This window comes from Mandrillus leucophaeus, unplaced genomic scaffold (assembly GCF_000951045.1).
Source record: "Mandrillus leucophaeus isolate KB7577 unplaced genomic scaffold, Mleu.le_1.0 Scaffold361, whole genome shotgun sequence".
NCBI lineage: Eukaryota > Metazoa > Chordata > Mammalia > Primates > Cercopithecidae > Mandrillus > Mandrillus leucophaeus.
The window spans coordinates 2093694-2116057 of record NW_012103821.1 but is presented as its reverse complement, the minus strand read 5'-3'; the positions used below and the strand labels follow the sequence as shown (position 1 = coordinate 2116057).

At 37.8% G+C, this 22364-nt stretch overlaps 1 protein-coding gene across 1 annotated transcript in view; it reads left to right on the top strand.

Annotated features, from left to right (window-relative positions):
* CHMP4C (charged multivesicular body protein 4C) overlaps positions 1-21346 on the top strand; it is a 34127-nt gene extending 12781 nt beyond the window's left edge. The window contains exons 2-5 of the mRNA XM_011989762.1: positions 14854-15031; positions 17162-17276; positions 19957-20110; positions 20294-21346. Coding sequence (XP_011845152.1) covers positions 14854-15031; positions 17162-17276; positions 19957-20110; positions 20294-20358 — 512 coding nt within the window. The 3' untranslated portion in view covers positions 20359-21346. The remainder of the gene's footprint in view (positions 1-14853; positions 15032-17161; positions 17277-19956; positions 20111-20293) is intronic.
* The last annotated feature ends 1018 nt before the right edge of the window (positions 21347-22364 follow it).

Below are 22364 nucleotides of genomic sequence, written 5' to 3'. Positions count from 1 at the left end.
TGTCTCAGACTTATCCAGTATTCAAATTAGAACCAGGCATTAAAATACCTTGTTTTGTGTGCCTTTGATTGTCTGATTATTTTGTACCATACTCAGTATTCTAGGGCCTGGGGAAAAAAGCAAAACAAAACAAAAACCAACGAATGAAAAAAAACTCTTATCCCTGGGGCATTAGCAACCAATACCTAGGCCAGATCTTACTCCCAATCAACTACCCCTCTCCTGGAAAAGATAGATCAGTGGAAACATGATCCTCCCCTCAACCTTCATCCCTAATTTCCCTCCCTTACCAGAGGCTCCACTTGGGCTTTCACCCCACAGTGGGGAGACCTGAGACATGGGCACCTAGCCCCGGGGACCCTCTTCACTTAAACTGTTGTTTTAAACTTTGAGCTTCCCCACTACCTCCCTCTCTTCTCTGAGCTGTTGCAAGGATCCAATATAGACCAACACTGCACTTGCACACTTAGGTACTGGCCAGCACAGAGTGGCCTGGGCTTGTTATTTCTTTTGTTCTGTTAATACAGTCTCAATTTGAATATGATTTTTCAGATACCCATTTCACTCGCTTTTTTCCCAGTGGATGTGGAAAGAGTTAAAACTCCCAGCCAAATTACTCTCCCATGGAAATCAATATGTTCAGCTGCATTTAGTATTTGACATTTATTTCTATTAAATATCCTCTTATTTTTAGTTGTTTTAGAATTAAGATTTTAATTCCAATTTTATTGTCTTATATGCAAGCTATTTCTTTGAGTTAAGTTAGCCACAAATTTGATCTGCAGCCTCTATTGTTGTTGTGGAAGTTGTTGTTAAAACATTGAATAAAACAGAACCAAGGACAGAACCTTGGCATGCCACCAGAGACTGCATTTCAGGATGGCCTTTGCATGATAGCAACCGTGTTTCCTCAGCTGAGGCGGCAGTCCCCAACCCTTTTGGCATCAGGGACCAGTTTCATGGAAGACAATTCGTCCATGGCTGTTTGGGGGTAGAGGGGATGGTTTTGGAATTAAACTGTTCCACCTCAGATCGTCAGGTATTGGATTATCATAAGAAGTGCACAACCTAGATGCTCGCATGCGCAGTTCGCAATAGGGTTCTGCTCCGTTGAGAATGTAATGCCGCTGCTCTTGTAACAGAACGTGGAGCTCAGGCCATAAGGCTCGCTGGCCTGCCGCTCATTTCCCGCTTTGCAGCCCAGTTCCCAACAGGACACAAACCAGGGTTTGGGAACCCCCAGAGCTAAGGCGTAATCCCAGTTCAACAGAACAACACTCAATGAATTCAGGTGTTCATCTAGCTATAAATACACCTGACCCACATTTCTAGTCCTTATCATCTTATTTCTCCAGCTTTTTCTCTTTTATTCAGCAATGCCCTCAATATTCCTTGTGAATAATATTCCTAAAACTGAACTGTATTTACGCACCTGGGGTTCACAAATGTTGGCTTCTGAACTGAGAGTATCTTACCTTCATCAGATTCTCTGGAGAGCTTTTAAAAAATGCCACACCAGGAGATTCTGTCTGGAGGGATCTGGAATAAGGTTCAGGATCTTGGTATTCAAAGACTGGGTGATTTTGAAGTGTATAATGTTTGGAGGCTAGTGGATGGTCTACGGTTTTTCCTTGAGTCAGTATCCAGCAACCAAAAGAAAAGAAGCCTATGAAATTATTTTGGTGTTTTTCATAGCTGTGAATTCATATTGGCTTAGAGTAATCATCATCTTCTAACTCCTCAGAAACTGGAGTATTTTTGTTCTAGAATTTTGCCTTTAGTGTGTGTGACACAGTTTGCTGATGGATTGTAGCAACTTCTAGAAGAGCAATTGCTACTGTTTCTTATGTTATATAACATTACATCTAGTTTTTTTCATGAATTTGGAGCAGTATTGTAAATATTTAAACATTTATTATTATTACTCACTTAAATTCCACAAGGATGAAAAGCACTACATTTGGGGAAATATTTACATCAAGCAAATAATAAAATTCCCTTCATTTATACTATTTTGCAGTTTATTGAGTCAGCCAAAATAAAGTAGAATAAGTTAGAAAATGTATTACTAACACCATGATTATGCCAAAGTAATGGGATTTACACAGTTTCAAGGAATTATGGCAAGAGAGTACTATGAGCTTACCTAGACATGTGCTTAGTACAACTAGTTTATTTCTCGGTATTTAGGACTACTTATTTCAGGTGATTTTTTAAGATAACAGAAAAGTACCAGATACTCTAACCAGTGATAAGTAAGACAAGGGATCTAATACTCAGTTAAATAAAAATTATAAGGTTTGGCTTTGGGGGTCAGCTTTGGAATGGGTAAGAATTATCTATTTTGGCATTCATTTTTTGTACTATGCCTAAGTACATGTGAATCTATTTGTACTTTTAAGGAATAAAATTATCACAAAACTTAAAATATACAGATGATGTTAATTTATTTTTAAATATCACATTCTCAATCTGTTTTAGTAAACTTAACTAGTTTCGTTTTTTTTGTTGTTGTTGTTTTCTTGAGATGGAGTCTCGCTCTGTCACTCAGGCTGGAGTGCAGTGGCGTGATCTCAGCTCACTGCAAGCTTTGCCTCCTGGGTTCACGCCATTCTCCTGCCTCAGCCTCCCGAGTAGCTGGGACTATAGGCGCCCACCGCCACACCTGGCTAATTTTTTGTATTTTTAGTACAGATGGAGTTTCACCGTGTTAGACAGGATGGTCTCGATCTCCTGACCTCATGATCTGCCCGCCTCAGCCTCCCAAAGTGCTGGGATTACAGGCGTGAGCCACTGCGCCCGGCCATTTGATAGAAGTTTTAATAAATACACAGTTAGTTTAAAAGTTTGCAGAAGAAGAAAAAATAAAATTAAAAAACCCAAACAAACAAAAGTCTGGATTAAATATGAAACACACAGTATGCCACTCTTTGAATAATTGACTTTTCCTGTACTAGACATTTTGATTCTTTACTTCAAGCAGCAGGTACTGATAGGGAATTGCTTGTTGGAAATATTTAGGACCCTATCCAAAGCTTCTAAGATCATGGTTTAAAGCAGTAAGAGCTATTATACCTAGACCAATGGCTCTTCTAACCACTGCTAAGCCCTTTTTTCAGGTATTTCTAATTTGTAGGAATTTCCAGGTAGCTAGAAGGCCCCACTACTATTGCTCTGCACAGCCTCCATCATCTCTTCCCCAATGTACGAATCTAGTGACTTAAAATACCAACACTGTAATCACTACTTGCAAAACAAGACAAGCCCCCAAAAAGCAAGCAAATGAGAATGGTAATTTTAAAATTACAGGCAAGGAAAAGTAGGTCATTTTCTGTTAACAGTTGGGAAGCCTTGCATTAAAAGTTAAACTCTTGATTTAAAAATTAAAATTCAATTTCAACTATCTCGCTTAAATGAAATAAAGTTTACATGTGTATGTTTAGCCTAGATGGAAATTTGGAGGAGTAAAATTACGCAACTAAATATTTAACAAACACTTTGGACATTTTATTCTTTATTTAAATATGAAGTCTTAGTGAATCTTTTTGGCTCTATCACATGGTGTTATATGCTACATAGTCATACTGGGCGCGTCTCATTTGCTGTAGTGGTAACGTTGTTCAACAGGCCTTGCTTGCTTAGCAGTGCTATTTACATTATCATTTCTTTCCCTATATTTAATATGTATAAAGTGAAAGCAAATATAACCTTGGAGTTGGAACAAAGATATTACTGTAACTCAAAACTTCTACTGTGTTAACTGTAGAAAAAAATTATGATCGTGGTCAATTAATTTGCAAGTATTTCAAAGACCCCATATATAAGAGCCTATGCTTTATTATTTTGTGAGCAGTTTGAAAATGTTTATTTATGAAAACTATATTGATTTGTTGGTGTTACTTGTATTTGAAAACATTAAAGAATAGTATAGTTCATCACCAATTTCAAGGTGAATCTATTCTTAAAGAATTTCCAATACTAACAGTCAACTTGAGGAACTATATATTTTTAAAGATTTTTTGACCTTAGGGTCTCAAAGGAATAGTCATAGAACCACAGACAGTGAGACCTGAAAGGGGCTAAAGGAATACAGTTTTCTGGTTCTTGAACTTCCGGTGGTAGAACACATGCAAGCCACAGGCACAGTACTATGAAATATTGCTGCATCATATGACTAAGGAATACATTTTTACAAGTAGATAATAGAACCATATTAAATATATATATTATATATAATAAATTACATCTGTAGGTACACACATCTACTTTGTAAAATTAAGCATAATCAGCTATTTCTGGTTTTTTTCTGTTAAAATTTGCTGGTTTCATATTTATACTTAAAAAATATTCTAGATGATAACAGGCCCACAAAGTTTACCAATTTGTGGGGTTATTAATAACATTAGCAGCAAATAAAAAACTCATTTATTCAATTAGTTATATATTCTGACTGGTATCAAACAATTAATTGGGTTTTTACAAAGAATATCAAATAGATTTTAATTAATGTATTGGTATGTTCGTCGAACACGTTAATTTCTCTTGCCCAGCAATTGGCTTCTGAAGCAATTAATTTTAAGAGATGAGAATTTCAGTGAGTATTTAAAATAAGTCTATTATGCAAGTATATCTTCCTTTTTTGACAACTCAAGGCACTTTTAGATCATGAACTTCCCTTCTCAGATTTACCTTTTTTCATATTCTCTTGCATGATATCCTGGTAGCGAGAAATGCCTCATCTTCAAAAACAACCTCAAGCTCTTTAGAATGAGGAGCATCATTTCTGCTGGAAAATAACCTTAATTTCCTTTGCCCATTTGCTATCTCTCTGGAGAAGAGAGAGGGCACTGATCATCCAGCCTATTTTTCTCCTCTTTTATACTTTATAGTATTAATCAATCACCTTTTTTAAACACGAAATTCAGTCCAAAGTTACTAGCTTGCTTATAGCAGTATTGAACTTCCAAATGCCCTTATAATATCTCTTATTTACTTTCTGAAATCTCATTCCTTTTTACTGCTTTCTCAGGCATCTGCTTTAGCATTATATAATCCTATATATCACTGTTGTGTGTTGGTCTTCTTCTAGATTGCTATTTACCCTCCATGTGACATTTAATATTGATGAGACCTCGAGAAATATGGAGGTTACATATAAGATTCAGCTGCTGTGGCAAACTGGAGTGCAAATCTTTAAAACGAAGACGTGCTCTATATTTAAGGTTTATAGTTCCTAATTTCTAATATATCTCAGTCAGAAACTTTTCATTGGTATGAGATTTGTAGTAGGAGAAAGGGTTGGGGGATGGAAGGAACCTGTTGTGTAATACCTTTTTATCATTCATGTTCTTTATTTACCAGTGTGTTGAGTATACATGTAGACAGTCACCGGGAACTTTATCTACATAGAAGACATGTAACCATATTTCTTTCCATATATGAAAAGAAACGGTAATGTAAATAGAACTGCTCACCGAGTAAGGCCTGTTGAACAAGGTTACTGCTACAGCGATTTCTGCGAAGCCTTCCCTAACCCTCCCAAGAGAGCCTGTAAATTATTCTGCGTACCCATTGCACCTTGTACATCTATCTTCTTATTCTCCTCTACATCTTCTCTACTACTTGAGGTGAAGAATGTAACTTACACATGTCAGTATCCCTAGGAACAGTGCCTATAGCATAATAGGTGCTGGATAAATGCTTGCTGAATGATGAATAGGTGATTGCCCATTTCATATTTTGTCTCTCTCTCAGACTGTAGCCTTATTTCTTTGTCCCTCCAGTGCCTAACACAGTACCAGGCATGTCATAGATCTTTAATACATGCTTGTTAAGTGACTGAAATAAATGAATACAGAGTATTTTTTAAAAGTAAAGAAGTTCAGTGAAATTCATAATAGGACGCCTCTGGCCACATGGGTGTTAAAATTTTCTAATATTCCCCCAGTTCTTTTCAATCTAACCTGTAACATTGAGCAGATATATTTTGTTTTTATTTCATTTGGGAAATGTCTATGATGATGCTTATTCAGATTGAGCTTTTTGAAAACCAAAACAATTGCCATAAATAGAAGGTATTGTTTAATTAATGAGGTGATTTGTATATGGGTAAGAACAGGGCTTACACTAAAGTTCCTCAAATAAAACATGATCACGAGCCTTCCCAGTTAAAAGCAAAAAATGACATAAGCAATTATGTGTGACATGTCTCTTAAACATTCTCATATCTGGGCTTACTCTTCAGAGCCTCATCTTTTAGCCCTTCTCTAGAGATCATTCCTGGGACAGAGAAGAGCTATTATGATGCAGTTTCATATTTCAAAAACAGGTTTGTCTGTGTTCACTAGATATAATGATTCCTAAAAGGTTCTTCCTGTGTGCTGACTAATGGATTAACAATACAGACGTTTATATACCCCAAATGAATGAAGAACAAGTTGACTTTTAAAACCAAAACGCCCTATACATTACATGAGCAATGAAACTGAAACTCTTTTCTGCTAGTTGAAATTATTTGGCATAAGTGACTGAAAGCCTTCCTTCCTTGGCAGCATATTGGAGTTGCATAGGAATAGTTAAATTTTGGTTCAAATGGGTAATTTTTGCATTTTAGTTCCAATCCCCAATGGGCTGCTGTAAGGACTCTTCACGTATCCTGTTAGCAATAGTACATAAAGGACATTGTTTTGCAACTCCACTGCTGAAGGAACATCACTATTATGCAAGGAGACAAAAACCCTGGCTGTTTCTCTACCACAGAGCAATACAGTAGATTCCTTTGTCTTAGAAAGAATGTTGTCCAGGTCTCACCAGCTGCCTAAAAGCACATACAGGAGTTTGGAAGATTGAACTACACCTTCTATACAGGTTAAATTTCACAACTCTGAAAATGTCCTTTTAGGCCAAATCAGGAATAATGCTTGATTTGCAGCACTTGTTGCATGCCTTTGAAAATATACAGTTGCTTCTTTCCCAAATTGTTTATTAGGGAACAAGGTTAAGTCCTGTCCGGCTCATGACGTATCAGTGGCATCATCATTTCATATAAGAAACAGCTCACTGAGAGACTCACACTTCTTGGCTATTTGAAACAAAAGCCTCCTGTCTTAATGTTTGGGAGAAGCTTAACGTGCCAGGCAGAAATCACAGTAAATGTCAAGTATCCTAGGCTTTAATCCAGCCATGCAGAAGTTACTGGTTTCATTCACACAGGTTTTTAGAAAAATTTAAAATAGCATGTAAAAATTGGGGAATTTTGCACGGAAATCCAGATTTCTTGCTTCTTTTGAACATGTGGTAGGCTGGGACTACAGGTCTACAAGGCAGCCTGGCACTGAATCCCAGCAGTGCTGCTTCCATTAGATCAGGTTTATGATCCCAGGTCACTGGGGTCTCCAGTTCTTCCTCTTGACTCCCTTATACTGAGGCCAGTGTCTGTTGCTCTGTATTGCCACCATTGCACTAGTTTTTATTTTTATAGAAGAGAGACATTTCTTTTTCTTTCTTTCTCACAGGCGAGAAAACAAAGAAGGCCTTTTCCCTGACCTTCTAGATGCTTCACTTAATTTCATTACCTGCCTGGCTCCCTCTGAGTTTGGGACTCTGGTTGGGCCAATATGTAGTGTGTGGTATGGGAATTACAGTGTAAATTGAGATCCCAAGTGTTGGTGAATTTTAAAATTTTTCCAAAATATTTTGAAAGGCAGAAACCATATTAAACATAGGTGTTTAAAATTATGCCCAAACCAGAACTTATTATTACTAATGACTAACAATTTCATTAGTCATTAGTGAGGTTCAGTGTCATACCATGAGAGTCCCACCATGTGGTTCTGACAACCTACAAAGGAAATGATGATGATAAAGATCCCTAATATTTAGTAATCACTCACTATGTGCCACTGCACTAAACAATTTATGAATGCTATTTCATTTACTTCTCAACAACCAAATGAGTTATATCTCCATTTTTCAGTAAGCAACTTATGTAAAACCGCATAGTCTTGCCTGTGAATGAGGGAGCCTAGATTTGAAGGTAAACAACTCTAGCCCATGATGTTCTATTGTTGTCTTCTAGGTACAATTGTTCTTGTCAATCAGGTGGGGGAACGTCACTTAAGATGAGTTCAGGTCATGCATCACGATTATTACACACAGGTATTAAGTGGTTTAGGTAGAATTAAAACATAGGTCTAGAGCTTCAGAGCTCCACCCTTTATACCAAATTGCTTTTCTAGATTTTCAGAAGATTATCTAAAATTAATTTTTACTAAGAAATATGACTTTTTTAAATGGAGAACTTAAAAAATTGCTCAAAAAAAAATATGATGCCTTAGGGTCGATGGGTACCAGTTCGGTTCCAAATATGTATAGATACTGAACCAGCCTGACAAGATAGGGAGGACGTGCACTCTGAACATTCCACTTCTGGGTATGTTGGGTGGAGATGTATATTTGCAGTTTAGCTTCTTAGGATACTCTGCTGAATAATAATGTTGGCTGTACCTATTGAAATGTAGAAATGTTTTGTAATATTATGTTTCTTTTTTTTTTTTTTTTTTTTTTTTGAGACGGAGTCTCGCTCTGTCACCCAGGCTGGAGTGCAGTAGCCGGATCTCAGCTCACTGCAAGCTCCGCCTCCCGGGTTTTTACGCCATTCTCCTGCCTCAGCCTCCGGAGTAGCTGGGACTACAGGCACCCGCCACCTCGCCCGGCTAGTTTTGTTTTTTTTTTTTTGTATTTTTAGTAGAGACGGGGTTTCACCATGTTAGCCAGGATGGTCTCGATCTCCTGACCTTGTGATCCGCCCGTCTCGGCCTCCCAAAGTGCTGGGATTACAGGCTTGAGCCACCGCGCCTGGCCTGTAATATTATGTTTCTATTGTGATGAGGTATGGTAAAACAAATGGGTAATTTGTTATGTGGTAGTCTCAGAAATAAGATATGCAAGCTCAGGGCTGGGCGCGGTGGATCACGCCTGTAATCCCAGCACTTTGGGAGGCCGAGGCAGATGAATCACGAGGTCAGGAGATCGAGACCATCCTGTCTAACACAGTGACACCCCATCTCTACTAAAAATACAAAAAAGTAGCTGGGCATAGTGGTGCATGCCTGTAGTCCCAGCTACTTGGGAGACTGAGGCAGGAGAATTGCTTGAACCAGGGAGTCAGAGGTTGCAGTGAGCCAAGATTGCACCATTGCACTCTAGCCTGGTGACAGAGCGAGACTGTCTTAAAAAAAAAAAAAGCAACCTTAGTAATTATGAATGTTGTATAAATTGCTACTATTTATTTACTTGCTACATCCCTGCCATTCACAGGGACTGTATAAGATGTTTTCCATAAATTATCACTAGTTCTTATAATCACCCAGCCTGATATAATCCCCATTTTCAGAACAGCAAACTAAAGCTCAAGGAAGGGATGTGACTTGCCCAAGAACACACATCTGTGAAGTCATGGAAGAAGGATTCACACTCTGGTGTCGAAAGGCCACACTCTTTCCATTATACCATGCTGTCCTTGTCCTAAGTGCAAAATTATCAAATTTATTCACTTACTATCTATTCATTTTATTTCTGTAAAATGGCCAATATCTACTCTTGGGATTCTTGTGAGAATTAAATGTGATAAATCACATAATGCACATAAAGCATGATTTAGAGTATCTGGTGGAGGGAATTTCTAAGTGGCAAAGTGTTCAAGGGGAAGCAGAGCATAAAAGTTTGGAAAATTTGCAGCCTGATGATGTAATAGAAAAGAAAATCTCATTTTCTGAGGAGAAATTCAAGCTTGCTGCAGAGATGTGCGTAAGTAAGGAGGAGTCCCATGTTAATCACCAAGACAATGGTGAAAATGTCTCCAGGGCATGTCAGACACCTTTGTGGCAGCCACTCCCATCGTAGGCCTGGAGGCCTAGGAGGGAAAAATGGTTTCCTGAGCCTGACCCAGGGCCGCCTGCTGTGTGCAGCCTAGGAACTTGGTGCCCTGCATCCCAGCTGCTCCAGTTAAAAGGGGCCAAGGAGGCTGGAAGGGAATCAAAGGGCCCAAGGTACAGATTGGGCCATGGCTTCAGAGGGTGCAAGCCCCAAGCCTTGGCAGCTTCCACATGGTGTTGAGCCTGCAGGTGTGCAGAAGTAAAGAATTGAGGTTTGGGAACCTCTGCCTAGGTTTCAGAGGATGTATGGAAACACCTGATGTCCAGGGAGAAGTTTGCTGCAGGGGCAGAGCCCTCATGGAGAACCTCTGCTATGGCAGTGCAGAAGGGAAATGTGGGGCTGGAGCTCCCACACAGAGTCCCCACTAGGGTACTGTCTAGTGGAGCTGTGAGAACAGGGCCATCATTCTCCACACCCCAGAATGATAGATCCATCAACAGCTTGCACTGTGTGCCTGGAAAAGACGCAGACACTCAATGCCAGGTGTGAAGGCAGCCAGAAATGGGGCTATATCCTGTAAAGCTCCAGGGGTGGAGCTTCCCAAGGCTGTGGTAGACCACCTTTTGCATCAGCATAACCTGATGTGAGACATGGAGTCAAAATAGGTCATTTTGGAACTTTGAGGTTTAATGACTGCACTATTGTATTTTGGACTTGCATGGGGCCTGTAGCCCCTTTGTTTTGGCTAATTTCTCCCATTTGGAACAGGTGTATTTACCCAATGCTTCTACACCCATTGAACTTGCTTTTGATTTTAGAGGCTCATAGGCAGAAGGGACTTGCCTTGTCTCAGATGAGACTTTGGACTTGGACTTTTAAGTTAATGCTGGAATGAATTAAGACTTTGGGGTCTGTTGGAAGGGCATGATTGTGTTTTGAAATGTGAGGACATGAAATTTGGGAGGGGCCGGGGGTGGAATGATATGGTTTGGCTGTGTCCCCACCCAAATCTCATCTTGAATTCTAGTCCCCACAATCCCCATGTGTCATGAGGGACCAGGTTGAGATAACTGAATCATGGGGATGGTTTCCCCCATCCTATTCTCATGATAGTGAGTTAGTTCTCACAAGATCTGATGGTTTTATAAAGTGCTTCCCCCTTTGCTAGGCTCTCATTCTTCTCCTTTGGGCTGCCATGTGAAGAAGGACGTGTTTGTTTCCCCTTCCACCATGATTGTAAGTTTCCTGAGGCCTCCCCAGCCCTGCAGAACTGCTAGTCAATTAAACCTCTTTCCTGTATAAATTACCCAATCTCAAGTATGTCCTTATAGCAGCAGGGGAATTGATTAATACATTCTCCTTGTAGCGATTTTTCACCTCCCTGTTTAGCTGTAATCCTAAGTATTTTATTCTTTTCATTGGTAAGCCTCTGTTGGGTGTGATGTTGTAAAAAGGACTTTAAGCCATTTGACTTACAAAATTATTTCAGTTCTTTCCTAAAAGACAGATTAAACAAATTTTCTTCTATAAAAAAGTTTGTATATAACAAGGAAAAAATGAAAAAAAAAGAAAAAATGTAAGTGCTGTTCATCAAGAACTTAAATTGTGGTGTTATACCTGGAGAGGGAGTTGGAGCAGAGCTTGAGGATCCCCAAACCTCCACAGTGGGCAGGAAGGGGTGAGGAAGGACTGTCACCACTTATAAGAAAAATAAAGATGTCCCATACCTAGAGGCAAGCCTTTCTTTGGTAACTGTAGTAATCCTCTGCTTGTGTACCTGCCCCACCTTTTTCTTACACAGAGCTATGGGCAACCTTCCCTTTAGGAGAGAGGCCTTGTGGGGAAACACTCTCACATAACGACAAGATGCACAGCCACTTAAATGAACTCTTCCAGTCTGTCATAATATTTATAAATATGAACCTATAATAGATCAGAAGAATTTTGAGGAAAGGTAATTGCATGAAAGAGAAGAATCAAGATAAGCAACACAAACAATGGAACCCAGGAGAACAGAGGTAATGTCAGAAATAAAATATGTTACAAATAAAACTAGTGTTAGTATCTTCAGGGAGATTAAAGAGGCAATTACATCTATAAAACAAGAATAGGCTGCCATTAAAAAATGAGCAACTAAAGAACAAGTTTTTAGAAGTTAGAAACATAATTTTTTTTAAAAAAAGGTAAAAAAGTAGAATGAATATTGCTGAAGACTAAATTAGTGATCTGAAAATAAAGTCAAGGAATTCTCCCAGAACATAGAACAAAAAGACAAGGAGGGCTGGGTGTGGTGGCTCACACCTGCAATCTCAACACTTTGGGAGGCCAAGGGGAGTAGGACTGCTTGAGGCCAGGAATTTGAGACCAACTTGGGCAGTATAGCAAGACCCTGTCTCTACAAAAAAATTTAAAAAATAGCTGGGTATGGTGACATGTGCCTGTAGTTGCAGTTACTCTGGAAGCTAAGGCAGTAGGATTGCTTGAGCCAGGAATTCAAGGCTGCAGTGAGCTGTGATTGTACCACTGCATCCAGCCCGAGTGACAGAGTGACTCCATGTGTCAAAACAAAAAATATATAGGATAGAGCCAAAGAACACAATGTTTGTCTTATATTATGGCATTTCAAAAGAGAGAAAACAATGTTTTCAGGGTGTGTGTGTAATTGTATATATAATTAAATAAAAATAATAGAAATTTCAGAAGAGAGTAGACAGAAATACAGGGGAGAAAGGAGTGATAAAAAAATAATAGGATACAATTTTTTCAAGCCGAAGGAAGATTTGAGTCTTCAGATTGAAAATACTCACTGAATGCTCAGTTGGAAAAAGCAAAAAACAAAAGACACATACGTAGATGCATACTGGTTAAATTTTGTAACTCCAAAGTGTAAAAGAAAGTCTTTAACATTTTTGGAGAGGAAATAAGAAAAGAGATTGTCTGCAAAGGGATGAGAATAATTTTATTATCAAGCTTTTAAAAAGTTAGCTATTCAAAGATAATCTTTTGAAATATTTTGAACCTAGCATTCTGTAAAAATCCAAACTGTCACTCAAGTTTGAGGCAAAATAAAGACATATTCAGACTTACAGGCATTCAAATAATTTATATCTATGCACCTTTTCTGGAAAGTGTAATACTGTAAGTTTTACTCCAGTAAAATAAAGAAGCAATCCAAGGAAGAGGACAATATAGAATACAAGAAGCAATAGTAAGAAATTTATAAATGATTGTTAAAATTGTGTCCATGAAGCTTAGGACAATTGTTAAGAAAGATTTCCTTAACATTGGAAAGTATAATAAAAAAAAACTCTTGTGAATCATCAGGGACTAATAAAATGGCAGATTCTTTCAGTCAAACCTTTCAGAGTTTGGAGTGGGAAGGGAATCTTATTTGGGAACACTAAATTAGAGATACTGATTAATTTTCAACATAGAAGAAAACTTGTTTAATTATATGTGTCTTAAGGGTATCCATTAAGAGAATAAATTCAGTATATACAATTGTCCAACAATTAAAGGGAAAAAATGAACAAAGAAAATTTAATGAATCTATATAAAGACAAGAAAGCAGAAAGAAAACAAAAAGCATAACACAGAAAACACAAAAAAGATGACAATAAAGAGATGGTATTAGATAGCATACCAGTTACTAACTACAATAAATAAGACCGAGCGAAAATCTTACATTAAGTAACAGAGACTATCTAAATGGGTCAAAAACAATCATAAAAAGTAAACACTCATGTAGAGTAATATAGGTGTCTTTAATATGTATATAAAATCGAATAAAAACAATTTTGAAATAGTGGTCTATGTAAAGATTTTTACAGACAAATTGTAATAAAAAACTGGCATATTAACTTAATAAAACAAAATGGAATTCAAGGCAAAAAAGAATGAATGGGATAGCGAGTAATACTTGATTACAATAAAAATCCACCAAGAAAGTGTAATGGCTATGAGTCTTTGTGCACTGTAGAAAAAGCACTGGAATGAATCAATCAAATCTGTTGCAATTACAAGTATAAGTGGGCCAAAACAGAAGAGAGAGTTCTCTCCAAAATCTCTTTTGTGATAACTTACCTGCTTTACATTGAAACCATAAAACCATTTGAGTTCTTTTGCCAATTCCATTTAATTATCACTTATTTCCGTATTAACATTCTGCTGCTGCTCTTTTCGCGCTCTCTCCTGAAATGCATTATGAAAACATATATTTTAGGGCCTTTTTTGGTTGCCTTCCAAGGTGCCACAGTCAAGAGGGCTCTACTTGTTTCGTGGTTTCAGAGTGAGGCAAGTTAGGTTATCTTACTAAAACGTTAATGGGAAGATTATTTGGTTATCATTTCTCTGAAGGCCCTGCTCTTTTCTCTCACCATTGTGCCATCTGATCCTTGAATACAACTCTAGCAGTGCTGAATTCATGGATGCTCACAGTTAGATGTAACCTTAATAGCCATCTCAAAATAATTTCAGACCAAGACATACAGCTCAGCATTCTAAGTTCTTGTTCCAGCTGCCACTGTCTTCCTTTAAGCAAGTCACTTCACTTCTCTGGTCTCAATGAACTTGCCTTTAAGAAAATGGAGCTAGAATCAACTGTCATTGAGGTCTTTACATTCTCTAAAGGTTTGCTTTTCTATTGAGTGATTTTTACTCATATTTTTATCCTTTTTCTAAAATCTGACATTGACAAAACATTTCTATGGCATATGTTTTGGAATAGGAAAACTGACTTTCCATCTGCTTACACTTGCCAGATCTTTGGAAGAAAAGAATATTAAAATATTGGAGACGGTACTAGTTAGTGTAGGTAATTGAGAGGACAATGTGAGTCATTCATTTCTCAGGTTTATTTTGGTATATTCATTGGCCTTAGGTACAAGCAGGTCTAAGTCCATAGTGGTGCTGAGCAAACATCTCTTGAGTTAGTGTCTCTTTCTCTTTCCTAATAAATGTAGCTTCTCTCTTATTTAGCTGCATTACAGGCACTAAAGAGGAAGAAGAGGTTCGAGAAACAGCTCACTCAGATTGATGGCACACTGTCTACCATTGAGTTCCAGAGAGAAGCCCTGGAGAACTCACACACCAACACTGAGGTGTTGAGGAACATGGGCTTTGCAGCAAAAGCGATGAAATCAGTTCATGAAAACATGTGAGTGACTCTGGTCTTCCTCTGAATCATAAATTCCCTCAGTGTCGGGAAGAACTTTTGGAACCATATGATGATTTTGGCAGGAATGGGTTTACTCATTTGAGGCTCTTTGACATGTTGAATAAAATACGTCTCAGAGAAAGATTAAAGGTTATAGCAACAACAACAAGAAAGACCATGAAAAAAGAAAGGGCATTCATTTTTGCCTGTAATGTTTCCCGGTTACTTTATGATTGCTGGAAACTGTACCTGTAAATATTTTAATTCTACAGTTTAAAAAAGACTTCAATTTCAACCTGTGTGAGGGTGTTAGATCTATGGGATAGTGGCTGTCAAACTTTGGAGGGAATCAGAATCACATGGAGAATAAATAAATAGAACACAGATGCCCAGGCTCCTTGAACTTGCAAAGTGTTTGGGTCCATGTGATTCTGATGCTAACTAGTGTCTGAGAACCACTGACACAGAAGAACAGTCATGAGCATGGATTTCGGGGTCAAATTTTCTGGGCTATAATCCCAGGTCAACTGCTGACTATCCCTTGGGCAAATTACTATACCTTATTCAGTTTCCTTATATGTAAATTAGAGATGATAATAGTACTTACTTACCTCGTGGTTATTGTGGGATTCGATGAGATACTAGATATAATGCACTTAGTATAGTTCCTGGCATAAAGTGAGCACTCAATAATTAATATTCACAATTTGCTTTACATTCACACTGGGCAATATATCTGGGACCTCATCCTTTCCTGATACTGGACATGATAGTGGAACCTGGACCAAGGATGCACAAGAGCAATGAGTGCCTAAGAGATGTAGACACATTTCCGTAGAGCGGGAAAAGGTGAAAAAGGTGGCAGTTGGGGGCAGTGAAGACAACCTTGCCAACATTTTCTATTCTGAATAATTCATTAACAGTCAGCTTTCATTTTGACAGCTTTAGGGAGACATTAGATTCATTATCACTGTCAAAATTCTCTATTGCTTTTGGATACTAAAATGTATTACAAAATCAGCCTTTCTCTCCAGGCAGCTTGGCAGCATCATACCATTGTATTACATTTGAGAAAAATTTGTTCCCAGGCCCAAAGTTTAGCGATACATTTTTTCATACTCCTTTTAGAAATAAATATATTTGTTTTATATTTATTATAAATAGGATAATAAGGTTTAGAGATAAGGGATGGTCATAAGGAGGTAAAAGTATTCTTTTGGATTATTGCATGAAAATATGTCAAGATAGCTCCTATAGAGTCAGAGAAACTCACAAAAAAATTACTTCCACTGAGAATCAAACTTTTGATATTTAGGCTACTTAATAATGAGGGGCATTGTCACTTCTCTTATATCCAATCTGTTTGGCCTAGTTTCAGAGTTGGAGGAATTATTCAGAGACAAGCTACTATAGAAACATTCCAGAACCTGGCATGTAGACACCGAGATGCTTAGGCGGGTGTTTAGCAGCCAGTGAAGCTCAGGTGTTAGAAAATGTGTTCAAAGCAGCTATCCATCCTGAGCCAGTGGCCACCTAGATTTATTTGCTGCAGTTGCTGATTCTTCTGAGAGCTGTATAAGTTTAATCCTGCTCTCTTTAGTAACCTCTCAGGGCATCACCGCTATAGGAAAACCCTCAGGGAGCCAGGATCTCAGAGCTGCTAAGTGTTACAGAAAATAGATCTCTAGACCCAGCGTTTAGCTTCCACAAAGGGCTGCTGTCAGATGGGGGCTCCTGAGAGCTGCCAAAAGCTCATTTGGTTCCAGTGGTCCTGGTGGTCTGTGGCAGTGTTTCCTGCAGAGTTGATACACAGCAGCATGTATTTAAATTTGTCATATGCCCTACCAGACAAAATTTCAAAATGGGTCTATAAATACTGATAGTTATAAAATACTTTTATTTTTAGTGAGTTCCAAATGTAATAGGTATTTACTTAATGTTTGTAATATATGGATTATTAAGTTTTAAAAATATAAGTTATCTTTAAAGTTTATAAATATCATCAGGAATATATATCCTACTCAAATAACTAAGAACTTATATTAAATGAACTTTTTTATATAGGATTATATCTAAACTCATAATTATAAGTTAAAGTTCTAAAATGTTCAACAAAATATGATTTCCCAGGGATCTGAACAAAATAGATGATTTGATGCAAGAGATCACAGAGCAACAGGATATCGCCCAAGAAATCTCAGAAGCATTTTCTCAACGGGTTGGATATGGTGATGACTTTGATGAGGTACGTAAGCCAATATGAAGAATGCAGGATTGTGGCTGCTATAAAGAGTAGGTTCCCGTCGTATACAGTAGGCAGCTTCCTTTACTACTGAAAGAACAAGTGATATTTCTCAGAAAGATACTTCTCTTAAGAGAAAAATAAATTGTTAGTAGCTCTGATTTAAAGGAAAGATTAATGTAGTTTGGCAAACAGCCACCTAGTTAAGTTTTCAGCTATTAAGGAAAGAACAGCATGTGATTATGTAAAGTTAGTGACTTTTAATGGTTGAAGCCTAAACAGCCCCATTACGAGGAACTGAGTGCTCGCACATCTGGGTAAAACAAAGTAGACTTTGTCATTCTGCATGAAACAGATGTATCATGCTCTGTGGCTGTTAAATTAGAGGTTAGGCTGCCTCTGTTTATTACTCAGACTATGAAACCAAATAAATGTGGAGTGGCATTATTAACACACACATTCCATTTAGATTAATCAGTCCAATAATACAGACAGACTATAATTATAATGATGATGTCTGCACTGTGAATTTCAATTGTTCTGCTCAAAGCACACACAAGTAGGACTACTACAGATTTAGGAATATTTCCAAAGCTTAGATTAGCATGGCAAAGAATCCAACTTCCTGCATCTATGTGGTATTAAAAATAGTACATTTAGCAAGTAAGACCTGGTTCCGTGGAATCCCCAAAAATGAGAATGGGGTATCAACACCTTTTAAAAATGGTGTAGACAAGGGGTCAGCAAAAATTTGGCTTGCAGGTCAAATTCTTCCCATGACCTGTTTTTGTACATCCCATAAGCTCAGGATGGGTTTCACGATTTTAAAGTGTTGTAGAAAACGATGACAACAAAGGAGACCATGGGGTAGAAGAAAACATGCAGCCTGCAAAGCCTGCAATATTACTATTTGGGCCTTTACAGAAAAAGTTTTTCAACTCCTGATGTAGACTAATAAGTATCTAACGAGTACATTATGATATGGTGGAAAGGACTCTGGGCTTGTGTGGACATCTGGGCTCTATCATTTGTTGAAAACTTTGTGTAAGTCCCTTTTACTTTTCTGACTCTTAGTTTTCTTATCTATGATAATGAAGATTATTGGATCACTGGATTATCTCCAAAACATCTTAAGTTCTAAAATTCTTTTCTCAATGGTCTTAGTGTTTGGTACCTAAAAGATGAAAATGGTGGAGGAGACAATTGCTCTGTTGTTAACATATTGCTAAAGAAAATATTAATATGTTTCTGCTGCTGTTGATAATGATGATGTATTATTGGCAATTCTGGGCATACATTCGGCATAGGATAGCTTGTTTTGCCGTTACTATGTTTATGGTATTTGTCCCTAATTGTTTTGAGAGCAGAAATAGGACTCCAGGGTATTCATTCTGATGCCATTTTATTCATATAGCCTGTGGAGATCCATCAAGTACACCACTATATTGACTGTGCTATTTCATACGGCCCAATGCTATACACCTTCATATTTTCTTTTCTTTTTATGAGGCGAATTTAATAGAGGTCAGACAATCTTTAGTTTGCTGCAGTTCTGATACCCACTGACTTAATCAAATGTTGTGTTTGGCTTAAATATCTTCTCTCTTTCCCCACATTACCCATTCCCCTTTACTCTTTCCCCACAATACTCTCACATTAATATTGGATAATTATTTGTTTATGTGCTTTCCTCCCACATTTGAGTGTAAGCTCCTTGAATATAGGGAGTGTTGATTCAACTTTGCATCCCAGCACTGGGTTCAAAACCTGTCCAGGAGTCAGTGCTCAATAAATTTGTTGAATAATGAATGAATGATTCTCTCATTTGTTATTCTTCCATGAAAGAAAAATCTACTTGGTTGAATATAAGGTGTCCCAAGTCATTTCTAATAGTGACGACCTCATAATTCTGTCAATGACAAGTTTAGTTGTGACTCCCAAACGCTCTCTGAGAGGGGTTAGACTCCGCTTGAGGACTTGTGGAGCCAGTGAGATCTGAACTATCTGAGTCATCTCAGAACTGGCATAAGGTGACTTACATCTTTAAGGTCTCAAACTAGCTTTGTCTCTCAAAAGTTCTTGGAATAGAGAATAGTTTAAGATTAAATCAGACTCTCTCAGACTATTGCTAAAAGAAAGAAATATGGTATACCTATCTTGAATTGAACTTTTCTTAACCCAAATGCACAACATAATTTATATTGGCTTTGGTGATTTGATAAAAGAACCATAGTATTTTTGATTCTTTTTACTCTGTGCGTTATGGTTTTGCTATACCTGTTGTTTTATTTTCTATAGCATTCGCCCGAAGAAAAGCATTTATTTCCACCAATTAACATTTTGTGGATTCTAAACAGTAGAAAAGAACACATTGGAAAGATGACAGGCAAGGTGTAAATTTCCCAGAAACTGTGGGGAGGTTATATATTCAGCTAGCACAAATTACTTGAATGGCTGTTTACTGAAGTATTAGAAGATTAACTACAACAAATTTGCACAACCCAGAATATTCATTTTTTAATCATTGCTCAGTGTTGCAAAAAAGACTTAGTTTTAAAATAAATATTCCATTTCACTGGGTTCTCACATATCAATTGGGTAGCAGATGTTCTTGTTATTGTGTTTGAGGAAACCCACGTCTTGAAACGTTAACTTCGTAATTCTTCCTTTCTCCTGTGTTCAGGATGAGTTGATGGCAGAACTTGAAGAATTGGAACAGGAGGAATTAAATAAGAAGATGACAAATATTCGCCTTCCAAATGTGCCTTCCTCTTCTCTCCCAGCACAGCCAGATAGAAAACCAGGCATGTCCTCCACTGCACGTCGATCCCGAGCAGGTCTGTTACCCAGCTCAACTACATGTGGTCAGATAGTTGCCTAAAATGATAGCCAGGCCCATTCTTTTTAGCACATGTTTTTGATTTCATATTGAACACATTTTTATATGTAATTCATACTGTTTTCTATGCTGAAAATGTGAATCTCACCAATTACTAATTTTTATCTATTTTATGTTCCAGCATCTTCCCGGAGGGCAGAAGAAGAGGATGATGATATCAAACAATTGGCAGCTTGGGCTACCTAAACTAAAATGCATTTTTTGATACGTAAATTAATGAGCTGTAGATAAAAATACAAAAAATGTTTTTGCCAAGTTCAGAAGTTAACAAAGACTCTGTTTTACAATTATACTGAATGAATAATTGTGTTTTAAGCCTCCTAAGTAAAAGTAAAAAATGCATCATTTGTATACATATACTCAGTGATGGAGGCCAGGCACGGTGTCTCACGCCTGTAATCCCAGCACTTTGGGAGGCTGAGGCAGGTGGATTATTTGAGTCCAGGAGTTCGAGTCCAGCCTGACCAACATGAAGAAACCCCGTCTCTACTAAAAATACAAAAATTAGCGGGACATGGTGGTGGGCACCTGTAATCTTAGCTACTTGGGAGGCTGAGGCAGGAGAATCGCTTGAGCCCAGGAGATGGAGGTTGCAGTGAGCTGAGATCATGCCACTGCACTCCAGACTGGGCAACAGAGGGAGATTCTGTCTCAAAAAAAAAAAAAAAAAAAAAAAAAAAAAAAAAAAAAAAATGCATTTAGTATAGCTGGGAAAAATAACGTTATTTCCTATGCAAATAATGTGTATCCATGTACCCATGGTAAATGTAAATATACTGTGTCTCTTTTGGGAGCAACTTCTAGTAGAGGAGTCTTTCATGAGTCTCTACATAAGTAGTTTCACTTGAGTTTTGCAGTTTGAAATCTTAAAGGAGCTTTAATTGACATTTATTATACCAATTAAGCTTGGAATGGGGCAATGGATGCATTTCCCAAAATGTCTGAAAGCACTAACAGCTTACATTGCTGAGTGAGAATCTCCTGGGTGTAATTTAGCCACTTAGGGATCTGCGTGAACACTCCCAGGCCGTTATGATGCTGTTATGGCTTCAGTGTATAAATGCATGAGTGTTGTTTCTGTTCTGTTTGATGCTCTCTTGTATATTTATTTACACTTTACAGAATATTCCTTGTAAATACATAAAAATATTGGCAATTAAAAGCGTATATTGAACAAAATGTTGGCCATTATTATTTTTAAATGAAAATAAATTACAAAATTATGGATTACCCATAATAGATCATGGACCATCAAATGACAAATATCATTTAATAAGATATTTTAGTATTCTTGCCAACATTTTGCTTGCCAACATGGTGGAATGGAAAGAGCACTAGACCTGATGGTAGGAGTCCTGGGTTTCAGTCCCTGCTCTGACACTAATATGAGCCATAGACTCTCTGAGCCTTTGTTTCTTCACTGGCAAACCTAAGGATTGGACTGGATGATTTCTAATAATTCCATCCTGCCACAGACCTTTTGCACATTCTGTTCTCCTTGGCAGTCTTCCTACCCTGCACAGTGCAGGTACCAATCTTACTTATTCCTTAAATCTTAGTTAAAAATGTCCTTGTTTTGGGAAACTTTGCTTGATTGCCCAGACTAACTCAGATTTTCCCATAAATAATGGTTTGCTGTTGCAGTGCTCTGCCTTCTGTTATTTCTTACCATGGTTTATATTACATGTTTTCTTGAATGATTCTTTAATTATTGTTGCTCTTCCCTGCTGAGCTGTGCTAACCATGAGGGCAGGGACTGCATTTCTTTTAGTTCAATAGTTGATTCCCAGCATTCTGCAGTTTCTCGTCAGCAAGCAATCAGTCAATATTTATTAAATGAATGGCAATTAACTGTTTATATCTTTCGGGCCATGGTAGAATAACAGGATCTAGATTTACCTTATACTCTTAAACAACTGGAAAACTGGACAAAATACAGGAAACAAAATTTTTTCAGACATTGGACAACAGGCAGCACTGGACAATGTTTCCTGGGAAGAGAAACCAGTAATGTGAGCACTTCCATGGCCCCAGCCCCTGCCTACACAGGGAAAGGGAACCCAAGTAGAGCCTGGTGGTCTTGCTGAGTTGAGAAAATTTGTGGGGAAGAGTGCTAGAAAGGAAGTTTCTGCAGAGATTGAGATTGAGAGAGAGAAAGAGAGAGAGAGAAAGCCATAAGCCGGAGGGCATGA